We start from the raw sequence: 13,946 nt of genomic DNA, 5'->3' as shown, positions 1-13,946 counted from the left end.
ATGATGATGATGATGATGATGATGATGATGATGATGATTATGATCATCACCATCATCATCATCATCATCATCATCATCATCTCCTAATATCATCTCATATCATCATCTGAAATTTTACATGTTTAATACATCATTGATGCATTTCACTAGTCTAACTACATAGTTTGTAGTTTCATTGCAGTTTCATTTTAACGAAACCATTCTCATTCATCTGTTCAGATAATACTATTCTTCCTTGGCATAAAATCATTTTTCTAACACTGCAGATAACAAAATGAATGCGATTTTCATTTCATTTCATTTGTCATGCTATTGAACAATTAGGTACTTTTTTTATATTACCAAACATTATACTATGAAAAACAAACATAGATAAGCATCGCCTTACAAAGTCATGTTCTGTTTAACCGTGTCACAAATATTTCAGTGATGTCAGAGTCAACACCAGGCAGCCAAAAGAAGGGGGTTGCGAGGGAGGCCGATCACTCTTCACAGGGAAATAGTCAGCAGATGCAATTCGGAATTCTATATCCAAGCACTAGCCTAGCCGGAGACCGACCTTCAAACAAAGCTCCCGGGACCATTGAGGAAAATAAGAACATCAGAACAGGTGACAACCCTCGTATATAAGAATAACAGACTCTTAAGTTCATGTCAAGCGCTTGCGTGTCTGGAAAACATTGGGAAAAAACAACATTAGCTCAATTTTATTTCTGGGCAAAAAAAAAACTTAACAACATCAGTATTTAAGCCTTTTTGATGATAAACATAATGGATTGATAACACTGCCTTACCGTCATACATATAATGATATCTTCTAAAAGTATGCCATAATAATCTCTTAAGATTAGTTTTTTTATTTAAGAATATTGATCGTGTAAGATCGAAACAGTTCTGTATAAAAAGATCAAGTACAACATATTCCACGTTATGTTTCGATTCTATTTGCGGCTGAAATTATTAAATGATATTTATTTGATAAGGTTATGTTATAACAATTATCATCGTTGTAATGCAAGCTCTTACATTAAGATGACATCTTGATAACTAAAATAAAGAACAATGCAAACGATATCTTTCAAAAGTGGGCCATGTTAAAGTCTTAAAACTATATCGTTTGTTTAATATGCTGATAGCGTAAGATCTAAACAGCTATGTACAAAAAAAAATAAAGTGCACCATATTTCATGTTATGTTTTGGTTTTATTTGCGGCTGAAATTATTAAATGATCATTATTTGATATGCTTACATTGAACTTTAATAATTACCCTCGTTGTAATGCATGCTCTTACATTAAGATAACATCTTGTAATCTAAGATAAGGAATTATGCAAACGTTACCAGTATCAATGTCAAGAACGATTCTTAATCTTAACTATAAACTGCAAATTCATATACATAATTACAAAAAACAATTGCATCAATGGCTGTTTGTCAGTGATACAACAGCGATAAAAAGTTAATAATATTACTGAAATCCAACAGTTTAAATAACATTTTTCTAATGAACTTGCCTCAACTTCTTAAGACCCTTTTAACATATTAAGCAAACTGCTCAATACTTTTGTGTAGGTAAAGTGGAAAATTTACATGTCTTCAACAGTTGAAAACAATAATTCTAGAATTTAACCATATGAGACCATACAACCATATTGATTATTTCTTTTATGAGGTTTTCATAATTTACCCAATTTGCTTGATAATGCTAATCCAAAGCAATACCTTGAAAACCAGCCAAAAAACATTAAAATGCGTTGGTAGTACCCACATCATATCATACAACAATATTAATTGTTTGCAGTAATAAGATAGCTTATGGAGTGTATTATATTTAAACGTCGAAGCATCCACGAATAATAAAAACAAGATACCAATTGCCACCAAGCTTTTGAACGTCCAAGATAAACTGAAATGAAAGACACAAAGCAACCTTGCCTTTTTACAAGAAATACTCATATTAGCACACGGACTGTTCTCTACATGTGAGATATTCATGAAACAGGTCAAATGTCAATGTCACAGTGACGTTGAACACAAGTAGGTGTTTGATAAATGTAACAAGATGGCTTAGACCTATGGTTCTCAAACTTGGAGATCTGTAGATATCTGTTGGTATTTTTCGACATAGTGTGGAGAACAGGACATAGGTCAGTGTATGTGTGCATCCGTGCATACATCTTACCGTCCATCTAGACAATCATACCCGGGCTAACCATCTTGACCATCCATTTTAGTATTAAAAATAGACATGCCATGAAGGTTCACCATGAATAAAAGGCTCGCAACACCCAGGCGACCCTATGATGAGGTGGAGTGTCAGACAGTTCTTGTATGTCAGGGTGAGGAATCACGTGACTTCAACGGGGTTCTCACATGAGTCACCACGGTTCAAAACCGATGTAAACAAGCAAGAAAGTGACAGTAATTCCTAAATAACCTTTTTTAGAGAAAAAACGAGAAAATATTTTTTTAGCCTATAAAACTATTAAAAGACTAAAAAAATTTTGCTTCTAAGCTTATAAAATCTTTTAGATTTGCTTGTATTTTTACGATGCAATCCTTGACCAAAATTTCAACTCGACGGAATTTTGTAGAACGATGCTACGCTGTGTGCGACGTGATTCTATGTTTCCTACATGCTTCTTAGTCATTTGTGATTGTTAAGAAATCAGATATACGTTCAAAAAGTGAATTTTGCTCATTACATTCATAAAACGAATTGTTCGTTAAGTGTTATTTCAGTTTTTCAATAACTATCAAATTTTCAAGAAGTGCTGTCGTAAAGGTGAATGTTTTATTTGTTGTCGTTAACGTGAACTTCCTCTCATCTAATTAAGCTGACTTTGTTGAATTGATATGCGTAACAAACTTATCATAACATGCTCAGTTTATTCTATTTCATGGTTTGTTTTGCTCTCTCATTTGTGACGAGAATGTATACAACCTAAAACTCTTATTCATGGTATGAATATACACTAATTTGATTGATTTGAAAATGTTCAATTGATGTTGCCTGAATGCCATCAAAAGGAGGTTTCCAAATGCTCATCATCCCTCTGAAGTTTCTGCAAATGTTTACACTGATGGATGAAATGAATGAATGTGGTAATAGATACACTTAAACGAAAGGCAAAATACACTTCAGCCGAACCCGTCTCATGTACGTTCCAAAGTGAAAGAAACTTAACAGCCAACAAACGACAAATAAAACTAACAATTTAATAACAAAATCGCCATTCCTACAGGTTTATAATAAAACTGCCCACGCTCCAGTTAAGTCCAATGCTCAAAACATCTTTATCCATAAAATATCAGGAAATAATAAGAAGCACTGACAAAGAAATTGACAACCATAAAACTGACCTTCCCTCATAAGATGATAGTTGGGATATTGCATGGCCTTTCGTGAAAAATCCCGAGCCTATCGTCTTTTTCGGAAAAAAGGTTACAAAGTTTCACTTTGCAAATAATACCATATGACAATGTTTCCATTGTGCTGCAGACGACGGTCTTAAACAAGGGAGGCAAGTATGTGATGACAATAGAATAGTAGTTCATTACGGGTATTTTGTATCTGTAGCCATGAGCACGAAGGATATCCAGCGTGGCCAAATATTTGAATCTACTTATCAGGGGTGGGGGGAGGGGTTGAGAGGAATCGATAGCTTAACGCCATGGTAGTAAATATTTCAAACAAGACACTGTGAGTGGAATCACAAGCCTCGAGTTGTGATAATAAAGTTTCATAGTTTATTCAAATGCATAAAGGCCCATGAACATACATCAATGTTTATAATATATATAATTAAATGCACCTCTACCAATTGATCGTAGGTCACAATATATATTAATACACGCGTACTTATCTTTACTAACAAGGTACTTTCGGAACACAAATTTAACATAGGCAGTACACATAAAATATAATATAACCATAGTGGAAGACAGTAGTTACACATATCATTTAAATGAGTTATGTAACATCATTATACAACAGGGACTCTCAATTGAAAAAAAAATGTGGATAAACATTGCTAATTTTCTTTGATTAGTCTTATTGTTATTTCTAAAAGTTCACCAAATTTAGTTATATTTGATCTAATTAAATAGTATTTATGTATGTAATGTCTTCTTAAGTAACTCTTTTCAAGACAAAAAATAAAAAAAAGTTGTCAAAACGGTTTATCTGTGAGAGTGCAGCATTAACATATTTAATATTATCACATTGTGAAATCTTTTAACAAAAAAATAATCACATTTACAATTCCTTTTTTTAGAAATGGTATTCGACCAAGTTCTCTATACACACAATTGTTCTCAGCTTGGGCTCTACCACCAAGTAATTTTTTACAGAACTTGGAATAAACTCTTTCTAACGTAATGCTATCTTGTAGACCCAAAACTTCACACCCATAGTTTAAAACATGAAATGTGTATTTATCAAACAAAGATTAATAATGGCATGTTGCTATACCAGGAAATTTAACAAGGTCTGAATTAAGCTTGTAAAAAGTCTTCATTGTTTGTCCTGACCAAGTGTCAAACATTGTGCTAAATGACTCACCAACTACAACTGTGCTAAATACTATTCTTAGATAAGTACATTTATTCACAATTTCAAACTCAAGTCCTTGATACAAAAATATTAAATTTCGCCTAATGTTTCAGCCTTTTTTCCAAAATATTGCCTTCTTTAAACAGTAATCTTTTAACAACAACAGGTTATTTTGTAACTCACTTTCATTTTGATAAAATAAAGTGCCCTAAATACGTTACCATTTTGAAAAAATAAACTACACCCATTTTCGATGTATTACATATTCAAAGTTGTACGAAGGCCATACCAAACAAAAACGTTATATGATTGTATAATTAAATAATAATTATAATTGATTGTAAACAACAACATGACTTTACTTATGTAATATGCAAAGAAATTGTTATTGCATACACGACATCCATAACTTAAAAGGGTTGAATTTTTAGATTATGAGCGCGACGTTTTGAATCATTTCACTCAAATGGTTTGTCTTATATCATGAACAAGAAATAAGTAGTTTATAATGATATCACATACAAATAAAATGGATCCAAACAACAAGACATGTACTCACTATTTTTTCTATTCATATAGTTTAATGATTAATTGCACATTAAAACGTAGTTGAATCACTTCTTGAAATATCGGTATTTTTAAAAAAAAAAAATACATTTTACAAACAATTCGTTTAATGAATGAAATGAGTAAAATTAACATTATAACACAAGTATGAGTTCTTATATACTAATTACTAAGAAAAGTATACAAAACAACGCACACAACGTTGCATCGTTCTACATAATCCCGTCGTATCTAAATTTGGCTAAGTATTCCATCGTCAAAATACAAGCTAATCCAAAATATTTCACACTTGTAGAAGCAGAAAATAGCATAGTCTTTTATAGGCTCAGGAATATATTTTTATCTTTTCTTTCAAAAAAATATTTCTTGCTTGTTAACATCGGTTTTTTGAACCGTGGTGACACATGAGAGATCCTCGTTGAAGTCACGTGGTTCCTCACCCTGTATGTGCGTGTGTGTGTCCGTTTCTCAATTATGACTGAACCCTGTTATGGTTGTATTTATTCCACGCAATACTAACTAGCTGCGCATTGTTCAACTTCAAGATACTCTGTGTTACCATTGCATGGAAGAGCATTATGTCCGTGTCACAAGCTCTTTCAACGGAATCAACATGTCACTAATTGATGTCAAGTTTGATCAAACGATCAAAGGTCGAGGTCACCAAATCTTTAAAAGATGATTAATAATTAAACTGTTTTGCTTGTCTTAACTTTATAATATCCATTTAACTACTTCATTGTTGTCAGTAGAATGCATACCTGTTTCACTGGAAATTATAACTCACCAACTCCTATAATGACATTAAGGCTTGGTCAATATTTAAATAAACTACTTCTAACTTGTAGGGATGTTGGTCATAACCTTGAACTACCTCACTTGTTTCTTGTAAGGGATGTTGGCCATAACTATAACCATTACCCAACATACATTTAAAGTGAGATGACGTATTGGCTGCAAATTGGGTTGCATACTTATAATACAATTATATCTTGTTACTCAAACTTTTTGGTATTTAAATCTGTTTATGGTCCATTAAAATGTCTGCTCATTTATACTTATAGAAACAAAAGCAGAAGAAACACAAGACAATGGTGTCAATCAGTCTGATGAAAGTGCGAGCAAACAACAGAACAATTCTCGCAGCAAACCAGATGATGCTTCTGCGAGGCGAAAACAGAGAGACAATCCTTCGTCTTTAGGAGATCCACATGATGGCTCAATAGTAAAACCAGTTACTGAAAAAGATCAAGGTATAAACTTTCCACGAAACTTGCACTCAGACTTGTTGATATTTTAGTCTGTTTTAGGTCCATTAAAGTAAACAAAATATATACCTGCTCATTTATACTTATATAATCAGAATCAGAAAACCCCCAAGGCAGTGGTGATAATCAGTCGGATGAAAGGGCTTGCAAACAACAGAACACTTCTCGCAGCAAACCTGATCAGCTATAAGGATCGGTCTTTGTTCACCGTTGGTCCGTCTGTTCTTCCGTCAACAATGTTTAAAAGACATGTTCTCTTCTAAAAAAATTAACAAGTCCTAAAGTAAAGCTTAATCTTTGACAATATCAAATATAGTCTGCATCCACTTTAGTTCAAAAACAAAATGTCAGCTAGTATGACGTGGTATATTTTCTTTAAGTCGCATTCACTTACTAGTGCTTATGGAAAGCGTGTAAAATAAGGCTAGGTTTAAAGAAAAATCAGTACCTTTTATATTGGAATGCTATATACATGTATTTGTGTATGATGAAACCATAATTTAAAGCAATTTGGATATTATGTTGCCAACTAATGAAAAACTATTCGTAACAAATTCAAAATAAAATAAGATTAATAGAAACATTCTGCTTGCTCGCATTTGACTGTCATTTCTACATTAAACATTCACAATACATGATGTTTTTGTATCAAACAATTGACAGTATATTACACATGAGGCCATGTGGGCATGTATCAAAGTCACTGAAATATCTGGTTATGTATCTCTCCATAAAGGAGGCAAGTTTTCTGTCCGTCCATCTGTCCATATGTCCTTGACAAAACATGTACGCTCCATATCCCTTGAACCTCTTGAAGAATTTTGAACACAAATGTTCACCAAAGTCAAGGTCTGACTAAGAGGTCAAAGGTCATATGACCATGATATGACTATATTTCGTGCCTGCTCCATATCCTGTGAATCCATTGAATGACAAAAATTTCATCATTTTGAGACAGTGTGCAGGGCAAATGTTAAATCCAGCTCGATATAATGTCAAAATCACTCTTAAAGGTCAAAGGTCAAATATTAACTAAAGTTTGTGTCCATTCCATGTCTCTGGAACTGTTTTGAATTAACTCGCCAATACCTATTTTGTTCTATTATCAAATGTCTCGGAACTGAAAAGGCAACCCTTCTAGTTGTCTTTGTTGTGTAGATATTTTATCTTATAAGAGCCAAAAGCCCCTAGATGAGCTATGGGGATGGATCTGTGTCAATTGTCAGTCTGTCATCAATGTTTTTGTTTTATTTTAAATGACATACCATCCTAAACCACGTGGCCTTTTTCAACTCAACTTCACCTGATAATCCTTGTTGGTCCTTCTCCAGAGTTCTCCTTGGCTACCCGAAGGAAACTCGTTTGCCCAATTTAGGCCGATTTCCAAATTATATCAACGAAATGTTGGGTTTCCCTCTTTCAAATTCTTTAAGGCCATGTTGGTATGTAAGAAACATGGATGCCAGGTGGTGGGCGTTTAACAAAATATGTACATCATAACCATCCTCTTACTTCCTTATAACCTCCTTTTGTCTGAGCAACCAAAGTCTCTTTAGCCCCATATTACTTTCTTGAAAATATCTATAGATATGCATATGAGCGAAGTAGGGCCATATTGGCGGAACAACATTTATGTTGTTGTAGAAGTCTCCCTGTTATAAACTGCGGATAGTTAAGAAACTTCAAGTAGTAGATCTGTTTTATACCATTCAGAAACACCACACAACCTAATTGGAAAACCACTAAAACTTCTTCCACGGAGTAGTCAACTGCAGGAAGATAAAACTGTCGATAACCCTCAAAAAACAAACACCAAGAGAACATTGCACACTGGTGTGTGTTTTCTGAAACGAATTTCTGTTGAATTCTAGTCGCTAAAAATAGATGTTCCCCCCTCCCCCAACCTTGCTGCTTTAGAGATGACGTGATAATTTTCTCAAGTGTATGCCCGTCGTTGTATCATTCCAAGAAAGCCGGCTTACTTACAATATCAAAGTTGAAGCACAACTGTTCAAGCCATATATTTTGTGTTGACTTTCTTGTGTGTCTTACACCCCTTCTAAAATTTTCAACAAACTCAGGTAAAATATCCCCAATGTACAGATGATGTGCATAACTCATATTCCATGCATGCTGGCTTAGGATCAATGTCACAGTAAAGGTCAACGGCTTAAGCATATGATTGTGTGGTTCCAAAACCCCTTGAAAGATTTAAATGACATATTCCACCTGTTACACTGTCATATCCCTTCTGTCACTGTCTCAAGCCTTCACTTATTTTCTTAACATGTCCAATATTCATCTTATCAACGCAACACCCGCAATATATTCCATATCTCCTAATGTCAAACCTAGTGGAAGAGAACGAGCAATTCATTATATGACATCTGTTTTATGTTTCCAAAGAAAAACATACGTGCATGTCTATAGCTCCAATGAAAGTGGTTTAGCAATATATGACATCAAAAACAATCAAAAAACATACCGCACAGTAATCCATTTAAACATGTCTTTATGCAAAGTGAATAATAAATAGAACATCACCTGAAGAGTCTTAAAGCTTTCTTGACACTCCTTTTAGCAACAATGACTTCCTTAGCAACAGCATTTTCCAAACAACCACCTTCACCCATAGCAATTAATGGCTTTTTAGCATAAATTGACTTCCATAGCAACTTTAGCCGTCCATTGCCATCACATCGATTGTCCCTGAGAATAATCTGATTAACCATCACATTTCTCGACAACCATTTACTTCCCTTGCACGCATCAACATCATTAATAGCCATTAAATTGTTGGGTCATTTTATTCAGGTGAGCGATATCAGGCACTGTTGTTATTGTATTTAAAAAAGCGTGATTTGGCTTGAAGTTATGAAATACACATGTCATGCAGTCAAAGTGACATCATAATGATCACTCATGACTGAGAAATTTATAAATATGTTTTGTTTTGAAAGAACTTATATAATTTGATTTCACGAATAAATAACTAAATTATTTGTCTATTACAGATAGTGATGGACACAAAACTATGGAGAGATCCATGCTCTATGAAACACATACACAATCCAAATTTACGAATCTCAGTTCATACAATGATAAAAGTATTCAGCCAAAACTTAAATATACAGGAAAGGGACCACCAAAGGTATTGCACGGAAATAACAATCAGCAATCAGCTGCAAGCGTTAGACAATCTGGAAGATCAAAACATGCCATCTTACAAGGAGATGCTTCTAGCTATGGATCTGCATTTGATACATCAGCTGGCAGTGACAAGTTGAAAAGCAATGGTGAATACGAGATTTCAAAACAAGGAAGAGTCTGGTGCATTCGAGATTTGAAAACAAACAAACTGACAACGTTAAAGACTATCAAGGCTGATGAAGTTTTCTTTGAAAGCAAAGAATTAGTTAGTGTTGATGGCGTGTTTCACCAACTGATTGTGCATAATGGGAAAAAACCTAAGCTCGAAATAGCAGAGAGGTCTTCTTCATCATCTGAAGACGAGAGGAAACCAAACGCATGTGATTTCAGTTATGGTAAGAATATAAATGGTTCGAATCTACTTAAATAAACAGAATGTTTACTACAGTGTCACTTTGGTTGTAAGTGTATACAATAAAAAATGTATTGGTTAAAACTGTCTCCGTTTGACCTTAACCGGTGCAGATAAGAATGATTTACCAAATTGGAATAGCTGAAAAAACAAACAAACATACCAATTTACAGTTTCAGAAATAAAATACAGCACTGGCCTTTTTTCATGCTGAAGAATTAGGTAGCTTGTATTGATTGGTTTAGTTTATCATAACCCCTGTTCAGAAAGTGAAGTAGATGCTATATAGGAATCACTTTTGTCGTTCGTCATTCCTTCCGTCCAGCTTTTATGTTCGGTCCATAACTGATGCGATTTTGACGAAATGACAACAATACGACGGTAACGTGTCGCTCCGAGGTCAAATTGCCTAACTTCAAGATAAAGGTCATTAAGCACCTCAAAACTTTCAATTTTGCTGTGGAAACCTATATAAAGAATTTCGTGCGTGTCAGATCTATAACTGACATTCATTGGGGAATTAGGTAAAAAGACCACCCTTTCAAGTTAGACATCTCTATAATGTATTTATTGCAAACTATTGGTCTTTATTTTTCGACTGAAATTTTCTGGGAAGGCTTTGAATGTATGCACATCTAAATCTATATGAAAGCAACTACATGTATTGTAGTTGTTCTTTGAAAATGGGCCCCATCCACCCAACAACTTCAAGTGATGCACAATTTGACCTTTTATTATTTGACAATGAAATCCCGATTATTGTTTGATTTTAAGAACACATAAGTGAAGTCAGCTATTTCGAACTGCCGACTGGATTTGTAACACTAATATCTCTATTTTGAATACATTCACAGCACCTACTAAATGCTTTGCATTGACTTGTAATTTAAATTGAGAAATTGCTTAAATATAACAACATTCAGGCTTTCCTGAAATGTTCCCAAAATGAGGCCCACCACAATTGCCTCAAAATTGGGGATTACCTAAATGTTTAAAAGTCAGTAATTGACACTTGCATGATTTTCAAAAGTTACCATACTGTTAACAAATTAATAAAAGTATTCATTTTCAATAACATTTAGAAATACATTCAATAATGTTTGATTTCTTATATTGCTATTCTATTACCGTTCCTTTATACTTTAATTTCAATTCCAATACTCAAGAATGTTTAATTTCCGGTACGGGTAGCTCGTATTATTTCTTGCTATTTGATAACCATTCAAATATACTTTTAGAATGTTAAATTATTGCTATTGCTATGTTATTTCCCTTCCAATATTCTTTAAGAATGTTTTAAATTGTGTGTTTATTTTCTACCAGCAATTGCAGGGTAACGTGCAAAAAAGGACAATATCATCATAAATATATTCAGTAATTATACTTTTAAAATAATGTCGTTAGTGTTCTATTTTACAGGGTCAGATGATTATTCTGAATCAAGAACGACTCCAAATAGTTTGCCAGAGTCTGAAGAACCCAGCAGTCGTTTTCAAAAGCAGTCAAACATAACTCGAACAGAAAATGCAATGGAATATATGAAGCCAGGGGCAGGAACTGATTTATTCAAAGGTAACACATAACTCTTATAACATAGAGAATATTTAATTATGTCAGTGTTAGATTGTATTTTATTTCTAGAGGGTCATAGAAAAACATATTTTCACGAGTGGCGAAGCCACGAGTAAAAATGTAATTTTTCTATTACCACGAGTGAAATAAAATACGATCTTTCTGTTTCTTTTATGCTTATTTTCGGAGTTTTATTTTTATTTTTATTTATTTTCTGAATTCCCCCCCTTTTTTAGCAGATGACGTACCTATCAATTTTCTATTTCCGGTTTGTTGAGATAAAGTTGTTTGATATTCTTTTTTATAGTTAATTATTCGCTCGTTTCTTATTGCAAAGATTTTATGAAAAGTTATAAATGTAGTTTTATTAATGCATCTATGTTCCAAAAAATAACGAAATCACTTTTATTTTAAGCGGGGCATGAATTCATAACCAAATCACTACACCGCCATTTATTGAATGAACAATTTGAAAGGTCGAATGTGTAAGCAAAACATTTGCGACTAATCATTGGATATAAAACATGTTTCTTAGTTTAAGAGTGTGTTTCATGATACAGGATATTCAGTCATCTTACTGTCAGAGACCAGTCTATTTTGGTCGAAGACAGGTCGATTTCCAGGTAATGATAAGGACCACGTTAGTTTGTTGACCAATTTTGAAGCGGGGGTGGGGTAAATAATATATCAGTTAAACTGTAAATTATGTGTGAATTTTCGGGGAAGTTCGTATTACGTATAACAATGACAAACAGTTAAACATACATTTGAACGTTGATATAACATTCTATTTATGTTCGATCATTTGTTTTCGTCTGTAATTTGTTTGTTACGAAAGCAACGTTCAGCTTAAGATCAAGAAAACGTTTAATAAACGGAATAACCATTTTTCTAATAGGCTGTAAGTTGTTAATTTCCAAATATATCTTTATCTAATCTTATGTAACATTTCTTTAAATTTTAAATAATTCATTTGCCAGCATTTTCTGGTTTAAAGTGAAGTGTTCTGTTTTGATCAAGAGGAAGTTCCTCCAATGGATTTTAAAAGTAGTTCTGAAAGTTGATATTTTCACTCCTTATTATGCAGTAAAATATCAAATTGATATTTTCACTGTTGTTATTTTACTGATAAAAATCCATATTTCATCGAAAAGCATGAAAGAAAATTGTTTATACCATTACCTAATTCTCTAAAATTGATACTCTGAATAAATTCAGTAGCTAGTCTAAGTGGTACCAAGCACCTAAGCTTTTTCCTGTATTTTGTTTTAGTTTTTTAGCCCGCAGTTGGGTTAAAGTCATTACAGCAATTTCAATAGAAATAATATCAGCCTTTGAAGCTCAAAAAATTACATAATTACCAATGTGATTACAATGAAGATCCCCAGGAAATGCACTAAGATGTAAATATCGACACAGGCATTAAAAAGAGAAAGAGAAATGACTTAATAACTGCCATTTGGGGCGCATACATGTTTTACAATCATCTCTTGATACTCACACTTGTTGCTATTGTAGTATGTTTGAGGTTCATTAAGATATATCTGCTCATTTATAACTATAGAAACAGAAGCAGAAGAAACACAAAGCAGTGATGTCAATCAGTCTGATGAAAGGGTGAGCAAACAACAGAATAATACTCGCAGCAAATATGATGATGTTTCAGCAAGGCCCAAACGGAGTCTATATGAAGGAAATGACAGAGGGCAAGCTTCTCCAAGTTACAATCCTGGGTCCACAGGAGGTTCACATGATGGCTCAACAGAACAACCACGAAAGCCACGAGTTACTGGAACTGGTCAAGGTATGACCTTTCCAAGATACTTGCACTATGACTTGTTGGTATTAAAGTCTGTCTGAGGTCCATTATTTTGTTTATATATTTGCTTATTTATACTTATAGAAACAGAAGCAGAAGAAACACAAGGCAGTGCTGTCAATCGGTCTAATGAGAAGGCAGGCAAACAACAGAACAGTTCTCGCAGCAACCCTGATGATGCTTCGGCGAGGCAAAAAGGGAGTTCAGATGATGGAGGACAACCTTCTCCAAGATACAATTCTGGGTCCACAGGAGATTCACATGATCGCTCAACAGAAAAACCAGGGAAGCCACCAGTTAATGGAACAGGTCAAGGTATGAAGAAAACTTGCAGATTGCATTGCATTACCAGTGTAACATTTGACCTATAAAAGGATTTTAACCTAGGCAATAGTGTTTTGTCAAGCACAAGTGCGTCGAGGGAGACATAATTGTCAGAATGGTGCTTCTGTGTATGTGCGTGTGGCAGTGGTGCTCTAGTGTATCCGTCCTGACTGAACCTTTTCTGGCATTTATCGTAAAGATGCATAATAGGAATTTCAAAACACTTGCCATGAAAGTTCACCCTGATCAGGTGGATATCAGGCACAAACAGTAAGTCA

The 13,946-nt window shown here is 33.9% G+C and overlaps 1 protein-coding gene across 4 annotated transcripts in view; it reads left to right on the top strand.

Moving 5' to 3' along the window:
• The window catches only part of LOC128211429 (uncharacterized), a 66,275-nt gene that overhangs the window by 3,713 nt on the left and 48,616 nt on the right, over positions 1 to 13,946 (top strand). For 3 of the 4 annotated variants that reach the window (XM_052916210.1, XM_052916208.1, XM_052916207.1), the window contains exons 2-7: positions 428 to 610; positions 6,188 to 6,376; positions 9,406 to 9,936; positions 11,373 to 11,525; positions 13,090 to 13,329; positions 13,429 to 13,659. In XM_052916210.1, coding sequence (XP_052772170.1) covers positions 430 to 610; positions 6,188 to 6,376; positions 9,406 to 9,936; positions 11,373 to 11,525; positions 13,090 to 13,329; positions 13,429 to 13,659 — 1,525 coding nt within the window. In that variant the 5' untranslated portion in view covers positions 428 to 429. The remainder of the gene's footprint in view (positions 1 to 427; positions 611 to 6,187; positions 6,377 to 9,405; positions 9,937 to 11,372; positions 11,526 to 13,089; positions 13,330 to 13,428; positions 13,660 to 13,946) is intronic. The other variant, XM_052916209.1, reaches the window with a different exon arrangement.

This window comes from Mya arenaria, chromosome 12, assembly GCF_026914265.1.
Source record: "Mya arenaria isolate MELC-2E11 chromosome 12, ASM2691426v1".
In the NCBI taxonomy this organism is placed as follows: Eukaryota; Metazoa; Mollusca; class Bivalvia; order Myida; family Myidae; genus Mya; species Mya arenaria.
This window is presented reverse-complemented; position numbering and strand designations above follow the sequence as displayed.